We start from the raw sequence: 17,283 nt of genomic DNA, 5'->3' as shown, positions 1-17,283 counted from the left end.
AAACAACTATATATATAAGCATGCATTGTATGACATCTCCCACATGTCAAAATCAGTGATTGTTAGGTTTTTATACCTAACAGAAGACAGTAGTGGGTTGACAATCCCACATTTAAATTAGAAATTTGGAATTATAAGTAAACCATGAAAAAATAACGTTTTGAACCTTTCAATTTTACAAACATATAATTTTGGATAAATTTAGATTTTAAAATTTTTTGAGTTATTTCGATTAGAGTTAATTTCGGGTTTGAAGTTTAAGTTTTCCAAGTTGAGTTTTTATAAGTTTGGGTTATTTTTAGGTACATGCTCAAGTCATTTCAAGTCAAGTTCTTGATCTCCCTTGGTTAAATTGAATAATATCAGTTTTGGTCCTTTCCAATTATCAATAATTCAATTTAAATCTTTTTAAAACAAAATCTTTAGTTTTGGTTCTTTTATAATTTTATTTTGACCCCAACACTAAATGCTTGATTTTGCTCTAGATTTGAGTTTTAATCGATTTTAAATTTAAATCAATTCAAGTTCAAATCAAAATAGTATTCAAATTGATCAAATCGAATTTTCGAGTTCAGATAAGAATTAACATATCAATGTCTATTAAACATGCAAGCAAGAGATTTAAATAATGGTTGCAACACGAAAGTATAACATTACTTTACAAGTTTTGCTTCTTCCATTTATCAATATTTATTGCAATCAATAAGCAAAAGCGAATACAAATTTGTAATAGTTAAAGGATTTATATTTAAGGGTTAACAAATCATTTGGTACCTATATTTGATTTTAATGTTCAATTTAGTACCTGAGTTTTTTTGTCTCAATTTGGTACTTAAGTTTTGGCTTCAATGCTCAATTTAGCACCCAAACTAAACAAAATCATGTGCCCAATCAATTTTGGACCTTGTGCTTTAGTAAAAAAAACATAGGTGTTTAATTGGGACAAAAGAAAAACCTAATTACCACATTGAACACTAAAGTCAAACTTAGGTACTTGTATGGGTAAAAAAAATTCAAGTATCAAATTAAACATTGAAGCCAAATATAAGTGCCGAATTGTATATTAACCCTATATTTAATGCATTGATGTGTCATCATTTGATTTTAAAGAAATCACTTCATCTTACATGATGTATCATCATCTAATTCACTAATAACGCACAAAATTATACACTATCAATAATACATTAAATATTAACCATTTCATAGCATTTTGAAATATAACAATATAGTCATTTCGCATGTATATAAGTTAATACTAAATCAAAAGATTAATAAATATTTGGTGCATTGGTAAGATACGTTATACTTTTAATGAAAGAGTGAATTCAAATGTTGAAGATAATATTATTAAAAAATATAAATATTAACCTCAAAATAGAACATAAAACGAATATAAAAGAAGGCTAAATCACGTGTGAAATGTGAACACATGCTTCTTCATGATGAACACTATACATAGAAAGAGGAAGGTTCAATAACTTTTGTTTAAGTAATTGTAGCATTGATATCATGAGGAGCGAAGAAAAAATAAGGCAAAGGCGAAGGCCCCCCCACCCTCGTGCAGAAAAACATGGGGAATGAACTCGTGGGGGACTGTTTTGTGAGAGATATTGAAAATCTTTATGGGGATCGATGCCAGCCTACAACATCACATACATTGGTCCAAAACATTTAAGACATTGCACCGCCACAAAATCTATGTCACGTAATGCAATCATAGCTACCCATGCGTGCATGAATAAAGTACAAATAATAAAAGCAAATTCCTTAATCATGTTGTTCCTTAATTACACACCATAATCTGGTCTCGATAAAGAGTTCAAAAAGTTGCTTAAAATTTCCTTCTTTACTGTGCACATTGTTACTTTTTTTCTTTTAAATTAAAGAATAAAGGACAGTTTCTTCTGTTTTAAATTGAGAACAGTTATTTATTATTATACTAATTACTAGTTGATAATGTGTTCAATGTAAATTTATAATAGATTGAGTCTTAACTCGATTGGTATCAGTATTATTGTTAGTGTTGGAGGACGTGAGTTTGAGTGTGCTGAAGCGTGTTATCCTCCTATTTAAAGGTTGAAGAAGCTATAGGTAATTTTCCCTAAGGTGGTGTCGGCTTTTCCAATTATCTGGTCCGAGGTCTTCGTTTTGATTTTTCATTAATACACCATTTCTAGTCCTTTTTCTACTCACAAGATTTTCTAATGGCAAAAAATAAAAATAAAAAAAACATGTGGAGATTATAGTCCACAATCTAATTATATATATAAATAAATATAACCTAAATACAATCATTCTAATTTTAGAAACCACAACCTTGACAAAATTAAATAATAACAAATATATGATTCATTTATATGTATATTCATACATGTAATAGATTGAGAATGTCACTTTCTATTAATTTAATCACACAACAGAAAGAGGAAACTATTGGATCATCAATTTATATCAATAGACAGAGCATAACCTAGGCTTAGAGGCCAATTGTTGAAAAAAATTGGTATGAAAAATGTTTGAGTTGACATAGTGGAATTTTAAAATTTTTTCATAAATTAAAACATTTATCATGATATCTATAGTAATAAATTTGATCAAATATAGTACTTGTGTTTTCAAGCTTTGAGAGAGGCTGAAATGCAAATATGGGATGCCAGATTTGTTGAACTATCCAACTAGAATTCAAATTCTTCAAGTTTTCAACTAAATGATTTTCTCCATTGTTATCGTACTTGCAAATGCTTGAAGGGTGGGCTCTAACTTAAAAAACTGAATACAAGATGAAAACTGAGACTTCCTAAAGGGGGAAGTCGACTTCCTCTAAATAGAGGATCCAAAACTGAAATTAAATTTTCCATATAATTTGAATTATAATTGCCAAGAAGAATGCAATTATAATCTCATAAATTTATAACAAAAAAACTCAAGAAAAATAAAATTTATTTGAGTTCAAAAAAAATAACTCAAATAAATTTTCACTAAAATTCGATAGTATTTACCCTTATTGTTACATATTAATTTCGATATCCCTAAGTCTCTATATATAAATAAAAAAACACTAGAGTTATATTTGAATTAAATAAGCACAAAAATAATTTTTTAATAAAAAATGGAGTCCACTAGTAGTCCCCAAATGAGGAGGTAGGCAAAGCGCATTGTGTGTCATGGAACACATTTGTATCGAGTTTAATTATATGTGCTCTCTAGTCTTAATCTGTATCAAAACAATTTCATATAATTATTCAATTTAGTTACAAAGGTTTTCTATCTATTATTTTTAATATTAATTAATTTACATAATTTGATTATAATTTTATTGAAATGATGACAACTTTATCGTAATAGAATTTATGCTTAAATTAATTTAATTTCCTAATTAAAATATGACTATGATGACTAATTAATTCAATTTTTACTTTGAACTCAATTATTTAATTTCATACAGTTAAATAATACCTCAAAAATCAAAATAATTTCTAAGTCATCTATTGTCCTTTTGAGAAAACACATTTATTACAGATAATAATTCTTGCAATCTATTTCTTATTCAATATTTTTGTCCAATCATCCATACGGTTCTTATTACGCAATCCGTACAAAGTTGTGTTGACCTAGCGAAGAAATCGATCAAACATATTTGAATTATTTAGTCACGGAATTATTCTACTAAAGTACAATGACTGAAGTCCCTATTATATACCATTATGAAACCTACAAGTATTTAGCTTTTATCTAATGACCTTGTTATATGTGTGTTACCCTCACATGATATCCTTAATCTCTTCAAGTTAAATCTATTCACCTAATTCGATCCATTTTATCCCATGGTCACCATTGTATCTTCCATGTTGAAAATGATCATTACATACAAATAGTAATTATAGTCATTTGTTCAGAAAATTTACTCAAAGTCATGTTCCATCCTAATCTATACAATGCTAGTGAGAGAATATCATTTACTCTTTATTTGAGCTATGAATTTCACTATTGTAATTGTTGTCATGCCATGCAGAAGTTATGTACTCAATGTACCAATGTACAACCCACTACCATGAGAGCTCAGGTTTTGAATACATCAAAGTATATGAGTTAACACATATAGTCTTTTACTTACTCGAGATTTCGTTAAATCACATAATTAACATCATAAGTGAATAAATCCATAAACAGATTTAGGACAAATTTAACTTCGATCCTGTCAAATTTTTTGTCAATCCAGACAATCACATTTATATCTCTATTTATGAGAGTCAACTGTTTCAATAGTCAATACAAGTTATCTCCCTAAAGATAGATTCGACCCTACCCAAACTTGTTTCGACCTGACCAAATCACCCCAAATGTAGATTAAGAAATGGGTACTTGATTGGGGGAAGCGTTTTACATGATACTAAGATTAGGAGGTGATGCATGTGGGGTTAAGTTGGGAAGTTTTAGCTATGAGTCTAGAAGGTAATAATAATAATAATAATAATAATAATAATAATAAAGACCCGACTCGTGGTTGCAAGTTGTTGAGTTTTTATATAAGCTTGTGCTTTCGAACTGTCGGTACTATGGGGGGCTGAGATTTGAAGTTACGTCCTATAATAGGAGCCAATGCCACTAGCCCTCTTTAGATTCCATAGCTCTACATCTCTTCAAAATAATGTTGTTTGCCTTCGCCACCTTTATGGTAGTGATATTTTTTTGAGGCTAGTTACAACTTTAGAATATGAACTATAAAATGAATAAGAAAAATATAAAAGAAATTATCATTTTATTCCAATAAAATACAACATCTAATAAGAACAAATCGTGTGTTACATTTTTATTAGCCAACTTCATGTTTTGGATAATAAAATGAAATGAAATTGACAACTTAAATACCACTTTTGATAATAATAAAAACAACTTTTAAATACTTAAATTATAGAATTAATTATTTTATAATAACTTTATTGGTCGTATCGTGCTTTGGGGTGAAATCATTAGTTTTAATCTCAAACTACATACCATTGTTATTATACTAGTCTAGTTCTCAACTACGTTGGTGTTGAGTTAATTATTTTTGGGGCTAAATTATACAGTTTAAATTTAAAGGTTATAAGTTCTTTTACTTTTCATATATAATTGGAACTCAGTCTCATACTTTTTATTTTCAAGAATTTAATCTCTTTATTCTTTGAATTTAAAAATTTAAATCCTGTTGTTAATATTGTTAAAATTCTTATACTAAATATGTCGGTGTGACATTTTAAAATTAAAAAAAAATACTCATATGAGAGCCATGTAACAAAAAATGACATTATAATGAACAAAAAATTCTTATACTAAATTTGTCGGTGTGACATTTTAGAATTTTAACAATTTGAACAATTTTTTAAAATTTCACGTCAGCATTTTAATGAAAAAAAAAAGTATTTAGACTAACTAATGACATAATAAAAATTGAGAGATCAAATTATGCTAAAAATTATAGTATGAAGATTAAATCTCAAATTTGAGATAGTATAGGGAATAGAACTAAAATTTGACCATTGTTATACAATTTCAAAACAAAAAGAGTAAAGGGATCAAAATTGAATTTAACCATTATTTTATAATGTCAAAAAAGAAAAAAGCAATCAACATATTATTCCTTCTTTTTATATATCGTCTCTTCTTATTTGCATTCTTTGGTCAACTTTTTCAGTAGTGGTGCAAACGTCAATCTCTTTCTAGGGTTGGGTTGGATCGAATTTTTTGAATTTTTCTTAATAATTTATCATGAAAAAATCATCTTTGGATTTTTTGAATCCTTACCATAAAAATGTTTATATAAATACATAAATATAACCATGCATATATAAAAATCATATATTGGGAGAGGAAACATATTTAATATTTGTTAAAAATAATAAATCAATTCTTAATCATAATATACCTACATGGGAAAATATTTGTCTCATTTCTTTTTTCATGAGAATTAAAATATCATATTTATTAAAAAAATATTACGTCTTAAAAAATAAATCTCATTATAGATCCTTATTATATCTGTTTTTTTCATACAGTGCTTAAAAGTATTCATAGCTGCTCAAACTCACGACCTCCTACACTAACAATAATATAGATATCAATCGAGTTAAGACTCAATCAGTAAATTCCTTAAAAATTTATCACTTCTCATTCCATCAAATTCAATCTCATCCCCCATTGGGAATCAAATATAATATATATTTATCATAAATCATTGTTGAATCTTATTTCTACAATTGAAGATAATAATTATTAGTGATCCCATGGATCATCACCATGTGAAAGCATCCAATTTCGCAAGATTTTGGAGGCATGGGTACTGATCAAATCTAGCAGTATTATTTTTAATCGTGTCGTATTATTATAAGTACTACAGATATAGTTAATATTATTATGATAATAAATATCATTAACAATAAATAAGATCCATAAAAAATATTCTTATTTTTATTTTATACAATAGAATTTCAAACCTTCGTACATGCACATACAATCATTTAAACTACCACATTAACACGATGTATGGATCAATCTTACAACCTTAAAGATGAACTATAAATGAATTTTAGTCAAATGTGTAATATTATACATGAACTATGATTTTGTGCAATTTTATAAATGAAATTTTGATTTAATTCAATTTTCATAAATTACTAAAACAATTATCAATATAGCTTCATTGTATGTTTACATATTGCATATATAAATAATTATATTTATCTAATATGAAAAAAAAATAGTGCATTTATTTCTTTAAATGTGTATAGTTGAATCACAATCAAATTTCCATGTGTATAGTTGCATCCAATCAAAGTTTATGTATTAAATTGCACATTGGATCGAAGTTCATATTTATCCCTTTTTCAAAAATACTATATAGCATTCAAAGGAACAACTTACAAAATGCCACCATGAAACATTTCCTATAATTGAAAAAAAAATTTCAGCATCAAAGCTAAAACTCACCACTAAGCTTTAAACATGTCATCACGATTACTACCTACTACCGCCAAGGTTGAAGCCATTTCATTACCTTTCTGATCTGCCATCGAGAATACTTTACCATCCACCTGTCCAATTTTCCTCTCAATATCTGAAAATGTTGTTTGTAATGACCACGGTCTCATATCCTTATCCAGACACCAATTGTACACCATTTTTAAACCAATTTCTACACTAAGATAGCCATTAATCTTCCATCCCGTGGATAAGAACAAATCCAATGCAATAAGCACCGCCCCTGCCTCTGCTGAATCTGCATCATTAGCTGAAATAGGACCCATTTGACTGTATTGTAATTGTGATGGTATTTGTAAAAATGATAATAAAATATGAAAAAGTAATTGAAACTCTCTCGTTAAAATTATTAAATGTTATTCTATAATCATGATTTTTCTGTTCTATTACTTCTAACCAAAAAGATTAATGTGTTTTTTCAATATTTAATAATCCCCATGGCTAAAAGGGTTGTTTGCAATATAGTGCACCAATTTCCATGGAAATACACCAACATTTGCCTACTTTTCGGCCTAATTAGCCAAAAGAAAACCATGATTTTCTAAAGTATCTGCTGTGTAAAATGGGGTTTTTTATATATTATTTCATGTTTACAAACAATTATTCTCATTATATGATTAGTGAGCCACCAATTATTCTCATTTTGTCCCATATAGATCAATTGGCCTAAACAAGCTTTTCTAGCTAATGAAATGATTAGCTTTAAGCATTGAAAAATTTGCACCCTAATATGCCTATATATTCTTTATGTAGGTTACCTATAATGCAGCATGAACTTAAATTTTAATCATGATTATAGATTAACATTTAATAATTTTAATGAGAGAGTTTCAATTATTTTTTCATATTTTATTATCATTTTTTATAAGTATGATTTTTTACAAATACCATTACAATTACAATACAGTCAAATAATTATAATTAAAATCATGGTAGAATATTTCAAACTTAAAATTAAATAAATTTAGGCAGAAGTTATACATAATAATATTTAAAACTAACACAAATTTTTAAAAAACTCACATAATTTATAGAGAAGCACTCGAATTTGTAATTAGATATGTTAAATAGAGAAGCAATTCCTGATGGGGTTGCTATTTTTGACATCATAATAAATATATATATATAGCATGATTCGAAGGAAAATGTTAGAATATGACGAGCAAATTTAATAATTCATTCTGCGGATTGAGTTTTAACAAGAGTAGTATCGGTATTATTGTCAATGTAAGAGGACATAAATTTAAGTGCGCTGAAGTGTATTATCCTTCTATTTAAAGGTTGAGAATGGGCTATAGATAATTTTAAATATTGTATAAAAAAATAGATATGATAACAAACTTTCGAAATTTTGAGGTCTTAAGATTAAATTCAATCATATTCATTTATAGTCTAGATGTATTTAAGTTCTTAGTGCAATAGTGCATTCTTATGCTTGAGTTTGATCATAATTATTCAAATTATATTATGGATAATTATTAGATAAAAACTTATCATGTGTATTTCATTTATATTTATAAAGCTAAAAATTAAGCAAATGAAACATATGTAGATTTCTTAATTAAACTTGTTAAGTTAAAAATAAAAAAACTCCATTATCTTTGTATCAAATAAGAATAAATATGCGTCAATTATATTAGATTATAACATAGTCACGAATTGGGTGAAAATTTTATATAATAAATTTATTTTTAAAAAAATGATATAAAAACCAAATGAGATTTTAATTAAAATGGTAAATTCAAGATATTAAAATTATAATATCTCTAGTTCAAACCCTAGTATAAATGAAACATAAAAGGAAGAAAATCCCAAAAATAATATTTATTACTTTATAAAAATAATAATTTTTTTTATAATTTCATAATTGAGTCGAGAATCAATTAATAAACGATACTATCTCTATCAAACACTTAATAATATAGATATATATATATATATTTTTATAAATATGACATTAATAAATTCCACAATATGGTGATTAACTTTTCATATATATATATATATTTGAAAAAAAGTTCTCATATATATGAAAAAATTTCACTTACATTGTAAAAAATTAAAGTGGTTTTACACATTTTCTTATCTTTTTATACGATTAATATTTTAACAACCAATCATCCTATTTCATGCTTTATGTATGTCAGATCATGCATTTCAAGTTTAACATAAATTAAAAATTTTTAACAATTCGTTTTATTTAAAAACTTTTAACCGTTAAATATATATTGATATATGCAATATTTTTAAGTAAATATGATAGATATATCAAACCGATTAAAAATTTTACATGCATGAAAAGTACAAATATTTTGATAAATTTAACGGTTGCATTATTAAAATATTAATCAAATAAAAGTTAGGAAAAGATGTAAAATCATTTATGTTTTACACTAGTGTAAATGGAAAGTGAACCACCGTTATAAAAATATTCACTCAACAGCAATGTAACTAAAAAAGTGATGTTATAATAAACTAAAATTTAATTTAAAAGACTAAATTTAAAATTCGAAAAGAATATATAAACCTATATATAACATATTTTACACTTAAAAAAAATACATCAAAATAACACAATGTCAAAAGATTCTTACTCAGATATGTAGCAGATGGGGCATAGAGAGAGAAAACAAAAACGAAATGGCATGATAGAGACAAAAAGGAAAAATAACAACTGGAATAACTTGATAATGTGTGTGTGGGACAACTATGATGGTGAAAATGCAGGGACAATAGGAAGCAGTTTCAGAATGTGAACATGATCAAACTCACTCGTGGGAGAGCTGTGCTCAAACATTGCTTTCAGCTTATTTTGATATATTAATGTGTTTTTCACACTACCATTTAAACGAAAAAGCTTACAGGGTGTGAAGTAAAACAAAATGTTGGCTGGTCTGGCTGGAACTAGGTATGATGATTGTGTCGATGATGTTAATGATGATGGAGATGATGTCGTGGTGGAAGACAGTCATAATAATTAGCCTTAATATATTATTTAGTACTCGAGTTTGATATTTTTATTTGATAAAAATTATATATTTTGGTACTCAAAAATAATTATGTTAACCTGTTAGTGCTTAATTCAAGTTATATATTTTTTATTATTATGTTTGAATTTTTTATGATTTTGTTAATAAAAAAAATTTAGTGTTGATTATGAATTTCTTTAACTTTACGTTTAATTTGTCAAATACAATCCGATAAATATGATTTAATTCGGTTTTGGGAGTTTATTTGAAAAAGTTAATTATTAATATTATTAGCTAATTATGAATTTTTATCAAATCAATTCTAAAACTCAAATGTTACCTTTTAATACCAAATTGGACGAAATAATGTATTAAGGCTAATAATTGAAGCTTGCAAAAAAGGAAAAAAGGCTAAAACCGAGAGAAACAGGTAGCTGGTTAGATTAATTTGGCTTTAAATGTTTCTGTAAGACATCAGCTTCCCCTTTCTAATTGTATTTGACATTTTCATAGCAGTACTGTAGAAATTATCAAAAAAAAAAGCGAGAAACAAAAGAAAGATGAATTAGATTCGAAATAAGTACACTTCACAGCTGTTAGCATTTTCACATTATTGCCAATTTAAAAAATAGCACTAATCCCAAAATTTGACTCAGGTATAAATATTATGGAAGTTCGTATATTAAAAATTAGATTGTATTTTATTTTATTTATTTAAGTATAGATAAATAAATTTTTATATGTTAGATAAAAAAAGTAAACTAGTCTTTTCTCTTGAAAATATTATTCAATTATGCTAATATATATGAACCAATTTTTAACAGTAAAAATGGATGAAATTTTTAATGGAATGACCAATTGGTTATTTGATAATGTAGAGTGACTAATTTACCTGTTTTTTTAATAAATGGAGCAAAATACAATCTAGTTTCTATTATTAGAATCTCTAAGTTACTTTTACCCAATTAAATTTTAGTCACAATTTCCAATAGGTGATTAGAAGAAATGGTAGTGAACTTCTTTCATAGGCATTTAGATTGAGTTCTAATACTAAAATTATCATTGTTGAAAGGGTTTTTACCTAAATACCACATTACCCGAACACAATTATTCTTAGACTATAAAACTTGTGAAGATACATGATTATATAAAGAAAAAAGTTCAGCTCGCAACAGGATGATGTTTTTTTTTATGCATTGTTTGGGTATTTTATTTTTTATTTTTTTGAAATATTCATGTTCGACACTCATGTACATATAGATATAGAAATATAATTTCTAAAAATACTCTAAATATAAAAAATAAATATAAAAGAAAATACTTGGATCTAATACTCAAAATTAATCTATTTTAGTTTTATCAGCCATCTTTTCTTCCCAATGTAGCAGACCAGTTTTACAAGACAGAAAATTAAAATTGCAGTTGATCCATTGAAGTGAAGAAAATGCAAGATATTGTTGAATGAAGAACAATTGTTCTATGAGAAAAAGAAAAGAACAATTACTCTACTAGATACTGTGCACAACAAGGTCGAGCCCAACCTATCTTAGGACAGACCATTAGTTTTAGTTCTCTGATTAAGGCTTAGGTTTCTCCATTACTATTCTATCTTAGTTGATTTCTTTACTTTCTTGAACGTTAATCGTTTATTTTACTATTTAGGTAATCAGAGTGGTACTAATGGGCAATGCTGTTTAAAACAGATTAGACTACTCAAAACTCCAAGAGAGGTTAGATCGATTACCTCGTGAATTATTCCAAATCAATTAAACCAAGTTGACCAGTTTTCTCTATTTTTTCTAATTTTTTTGTGAATTTTTAATAATTTACGAGTAAACTACACTTAAAGTCACTAAATTATATATAAATTTATATTTTAGCCACTCAACTTCAAAAAATTATAAAATAATTATTAAATTATTTGAAAGTTTATATTTTAATCGCTCAACTTCAAAAAGTTACAAAACGATGACTAAACAATTCGAAAGTTCTCATTCAAGTTATCAAGTTATTAAATCTTTGATGGATGGTTGATGTAGCTTTCAAATCATTATTTATCATATATAAAATATATTAACCACTAATTTTCATGTGGCTTTTAAGAGAAAAAATAAAAATAATTTGTGTGCTTTTTTTGAATTAAACCTAACCTTTTTTTTATCTAAAAATACTAAGCTTACTTAAAGACATTCATAAAAAAAAACCTACAACATAGTAATTTAGGTTAGGTTAATTGACTAGTGCTATATTTTGTAAGTGTATTATTTTTTACACATGTTTTAGTATACAAGTTAGCAATAAACTAATTCAATTGGTAATATTTAGCCATTCCAATTACTCAATTTTAGCAAAGAGGAGGAAAATTTTTCACTTATCTTGAAGAGGTCTTATTTTTTACAAGAGTTATTGCTCATCTTTCTAAGTTTAAGTTTAAATTCGTACTAACTATTCTTTATTTTATGCCTAACTATTGTAATACATAAATAATAAGTAACTTTTTTACTCGTGTTATTACACTAGTAACCAAACAATGCATAAAAGTAAAAAAAAAAAAAAAACACCCAAAACATTTGTTTTAAAAGCCATATGAAAATTACATTGCTAATATATATTATATAATATATGATAAACAGTAACATCTCAAAAATTTAACAACCCAAAAACTTACATAAAAACTTTCGAATTGTTCTATAACCATTTTGTAACTTTTTAAAGTTGAGTTACCAATGTGCAAACTTTAGAATAATTCAATGACATTGGGTATAGTTTACCCATAATTTATTATCGGTTGGACCAATCAAACCGAAAACGGTTTGACCAGTTCAACCACCTTTTCAATTTTGAAAACAAATGGTATCAAACAAAGAGATCGGGCTCTCTCTCTCTAATGAGTCTTAAGATTTCAAGCTCCCTTTGATGAGCCTGAATTGTCAACCAAAATAGGTCATTCCAAAAATTGAGGCAAAGAAACAGATTTGATCTCGACTTCCTTGCCAATCGTCCTGTGACACAATCCTATTCACAACTTCATCATGTTTCCAAATTAACATATCTAGAAAGAAAGGTAGACAATCCAACTAGCCATGGAGGTTTACTAGGAAAATTAATTTTAACCCCAAAATGATTGCAATTTCAAATATCATTGTAAATACTGCTCCAGAAGCTAGTTTCAATATGCTTATTCATACCATTCAAAAACATGGCCTAGTGCACTGAATATATGTTCTAAGTCTTTTTCACCCTAGTATTTACCTTCAAGCCACTAATAATTGAATCTTTGAGACTAGCTTACAGCTCATTGCAATCAAACCAAGTCAAGAGCATCAAAATAGCACCATCAAACCATCCTATCAATACACACACAAAGGACTGTCCATGTCACTACCATCTTTATCATATCGAGAATATCCATCTCCACTTGTGATTGTCCACCACTTATCCAGGTTAGTTAACTACTCGTATAAATGAATGATTCAGACATGCAATCACTTTTCAATCATAACCTCTCAAACACGCATCCTGTATTATCGGAGAAATACCTTACTCTGTCAGGCACAAAGTTGGCTTCTAGATACATTACCTTGGTTTTATAGCAGCATCTTTACAACCATCAAACCTGCATCTGATTGCAGAGTCTTCAAATGGGTCCAAATCTTGATTACATTTAACTGTCTAAGGTTAATCCAACCAGAAAATAGAAAGGTAGGAAACTACATGGAGATCATTTTGGTTTAAAGAAAAATTATAATACACAAAAGACACTAATATTCAATAGAAGGCACAAACATAAGCAAAACATAGAGGCACAATGAACAAATTAAAATAGCATATTGTTCAGGAAAATTCTACATTAAATGAAAATAGTGTACACCATTGATAGTTGCCACTATACAGACCACATCTGTTACTTAAATGCACATATATGTTCATTTCAACAGCAAAAATTATACTATTTCAGCAAAAGAGTAGAAAGTGACTCTTAAAGAAGGAAAATGTCATACTGCCTTCTGAATTTTGAGAAGCAGCAAACTTCTCAATTTGATGGCATAATACATCTTACAGAGTCCCATTCAAAAAGGAAGAAATACTGCGATTCCTATCATGTATCAGCCTTCCTTTTAAAGTCAAGCAGCTGGAACCTTTTTTCCATCCTCGATAAAGAAAATTGCAGTTTCCGGGACCTAAGGAAGAGAGGAAAATAGAAGTTGTTTATAAATGTAACTTGATTATTGTAAAAGAATTTTGTAGAGCGAAACAATAGGGCATGTAGATAAACTTAACCTTAAAAAAAGGATGACGATGATGAAGAAGGCAGCCAGTAAAGGATTAAAACATAATGGAGATACAGAATCATGGGAAAAATGAAAATCGTTTCAGCCTTTCTTGCGAACTTGACCAAAAAAGAAAGAAATACTTTTCTGCTGCTACTACCGCACAACCAATAACCCATGAATCCATGACTCTCAACAACTCATTAAAAAAAATCAACATTTTCAAATTCTTATTCCGATCACCAACTAATAAAAGGAAAAGGGATAACAAATAAACAAATTTCGAATTGCTTCGTTAAAGAAAACATTCAGAGAACACCAATTCTTATTGAGCCATGGCAATCTGAAAAACATTTACAATATTCTTTTCTAATCTTAGCACAAAATTCTGAATTAGGTATAATTACAAGAAATTTTAGGCCTTTAAACCCTCAACGATTCTTCAGCCGCACATTATAGGTTTGATATTACTCAACAAGTCAATATATCAAGGTTTCAGAAACTTCAAAACACCATCTTTTCGTGCTTTTAGGTCTTTTAAAAAGAAGAAAAAACACATAATAATAAAAGAAATACACTTCCTCTTTGTTTCTTTTATGCCAAAATGACAATATCCAAATGAATTTTAACAGAATTCAACAGTGATACAGGTGTCAGCAGGTATACATGTAGAAGGTGCATCCATTAAGAATAGCAATAAGCAATGCGCACAAAAAAAAGGGTACATTAGCCAATGCAAAGTTTCAGCACCATTTTCCATTTTCCCTCTTGGATGCATGTTTACTTCGTGAGAGAATGGAAAAGAAAGTAAAGAAAGAAAAGTGTCTCTCATATGGTTTACATCAACCAATTACATACCATACTAGCTTATTTTGGCTGGGAGAACTGATACAAGGAGGGACAGCCAGCATTATTGGGTACAACTTGAATTGTTATAAAGAGAGACGGACTGCTTTTATTTATTTATCTTGATTTATAAGGCTGGATGCATGCTTATTCTAGTTTGGTTGAACAACTTAGTATAAGAGGAAAAGCCTGCCTATATGAAGTTGATCATTGAACTTGAAACAAAGAAATGGAGAGAAATGCAAATTAGCATAGAACATTAAAAAAGGCCAGAATGTTATGAGTATTACATCAGCCCAGGTTTTGGTGATGAATTCCACAATGTCATAAGATATGTCTCCTTGAACATCAATCTGTTCCTTGTCAGTTGGCCCCTGAAACCAATCAGTTGGAAAATAGGCACAAAACGATGAGATATTACAACAAAAAAAGATTTAATCTATCTTTTCCACAAAGTATTGCACCTTTACAACAGAGGCCCCTGTGGCAAACTTCTTTCCAAGTTTCTTTGAAGCATCGCTTAATTTTACACCTGACCCAAGTCAAAGCACAGTAATGAGATATTGACATTCACATCATGTTACACTTTAGAAAGCAAAGAACTAGCATCTGGCTCACCAAAAAGTTCCAGGCCTTTTACAGTAGTTATACATTTGCGCTTGTTCCGCACAACCTTTTCAATTACAACTTCTTTCTTCTCCTACACCAGAAAATCCAAATTTCAATTCTATAAAAATGACTGGATGAATCCACTAAAGTTATGTTTTTATGCATAGAAGAGTTTGTGATTGTACTTTCTTTTTAATTTTCCCACCAGGAAGACGTTTAACTTCCTCTTGCTTAGCTTCTGAACTACTACCTGACCAAGTAAGGAAAAAATTTAAGCAAAAAATCAAGTAACAAAACTAATGACAGCAATAATCGCGCACATAGAGAAAATATGCATCATTAAGCATGGTTTTTAAGCTTTAACTCCATGGATCATATGTGTTCGTTATATAAGAAGTTGAAGCATTTTGAATAGTAAGCATTAATGTAAAAATTAAATGAACAGCATTTTTTTGGAACAATTATTAGAATGTGAAATACAAAAATAACTTACACAAACAAAAATCAAATCAGATCTGATCTGATGTTCAAACCGAAATCTAAAGTAAGTAAAAGAGAATTACAATTTACAAATAATAATTAACCTGAATCAGCAGAAGAGATGCCAGTGGATTGTAATTGATCAGAAACTTTATCAGCTTCTTTAGCATTCGCTTCTGCAAATGTAAATTGAATAAAAAAATTATTCAAAAAATAAAGTCGAAAGATCTGTTTCAAGTTTTTTAACTCAACGGCGGTGGTTAAAGAACGGTTACCTTTGAGGAGATCCGGGTACAGGTCGGGCGCGTTTTGGATCAACCAGGGCTTACATTTATCGAATTCGGATCCGAATTCGCAGTATTCGGCGGGTAAACCGCAGACTTGACAGTATTGAACGACGACCGGTTGAGGTTTCTCCGCCATTGGACCGCCGCCTCAAGGATTTCAATTTCTCTTCTCTTAGCTTCACTGTAGGACTTGCTTGAAACTTGTATGAAAGAACCAAAACGCAGCGTTCCGAAAACGCAATTTCACATGATAATATGTGTTTTCAAATAGGGCGAAAAATCTAGAAAATTAAAAGGGTAAACTACACTAGTAGTCACCAAACTATTGGTATATTTCTTTTTGGTCATCTAATTATGAAGTGTGACAAAATGGTCACTCAACTATTAGTAAATTTATTTTTTAGCCATCCAACTATGAAAAATTACAAAATAGTCACCTAACTATTTAATTTTATCTTTTTGGTAACCAAATGACTAACGGTGATAACTTTTAAAATAGGCATAATAGTAATTTTCACCCTCAACATATATATATTGTGCCAATTTAGTCTTGATTCTAAAAAAATCTAACTCTCAACATTTACACATTGTGTAATTTGATCTTTTTTGTAGTTTTGCTTTTCTTTGTGACCTTTTTACCTAACAAATTTATCAACTAGAGTTGATTTAAAATATACAAAAAATGGAAACGTCCAGAAATCCAAGATAATACTTTTCATATTTTCTCATTCTTCTAAAATTAACCGTTAATGTCACAAAGAAAAGCAAAATTGCAACAAAAAAAGGACCAAATTACACAAT

General features: G+C 28.3%; 1 protein-coding gene across 1 annotated transcript; it reads right to left on the bottom strand.

Moving 5' to 3' along the window:
* Window positions 1–13,819: 13,819 nt before the first annotated feature.
* LOC121219219 (translation machinery-associated protein 22) lies at window positions 13,820–16,734 on the bottom strand. Its single transcript, XM_041096975.1, has 7 exons — window positions 16,471–16,734; window positions 16,300–16,371; window positions 15,901–15,965; window positions 15,725–15,806; window positions 15,571–15,638; window positions 15,397–15,480; window positions 13,820–14,170 (listed from the first exon to the last, which is right to left on the bottom strand). The coding sequence occupies exons 1-7, from the start codon at window positions 16,616–16,618 to the stop codon at window positions 14,114–14,116; spliced, it is 576 nt and encodes a 191-aa protein (XP_040952909.1). The 5' UTR covers window positions 16,619–16,734; the 3' UTR covers window positions 13,820–14,113.
* Between the last annotated feature and the right edge of the window lie 549 nt (window positions 16,735–17,283).

This window comes from Gossypium hirsutum, chromosome D07 (assembly GCF_007990345.1).
Source record: "Gossypium hirsutum isolate 1008001.06 chromosome D07, Gossypium_hirsutum_v2.1, whole genome shotgun sequence".
NCBI lineage: Eukaryota > Viridiplantae > Streptophyta > Magnoliopsida > Malvales > Malvaceae > Gossypium > Gossypium hirsutum.
The sequence above is the reverse complement of the archived record's forward strand: the minus strand, read 5'-3'. Positions and strand labels throughout refer to the sequence as shown.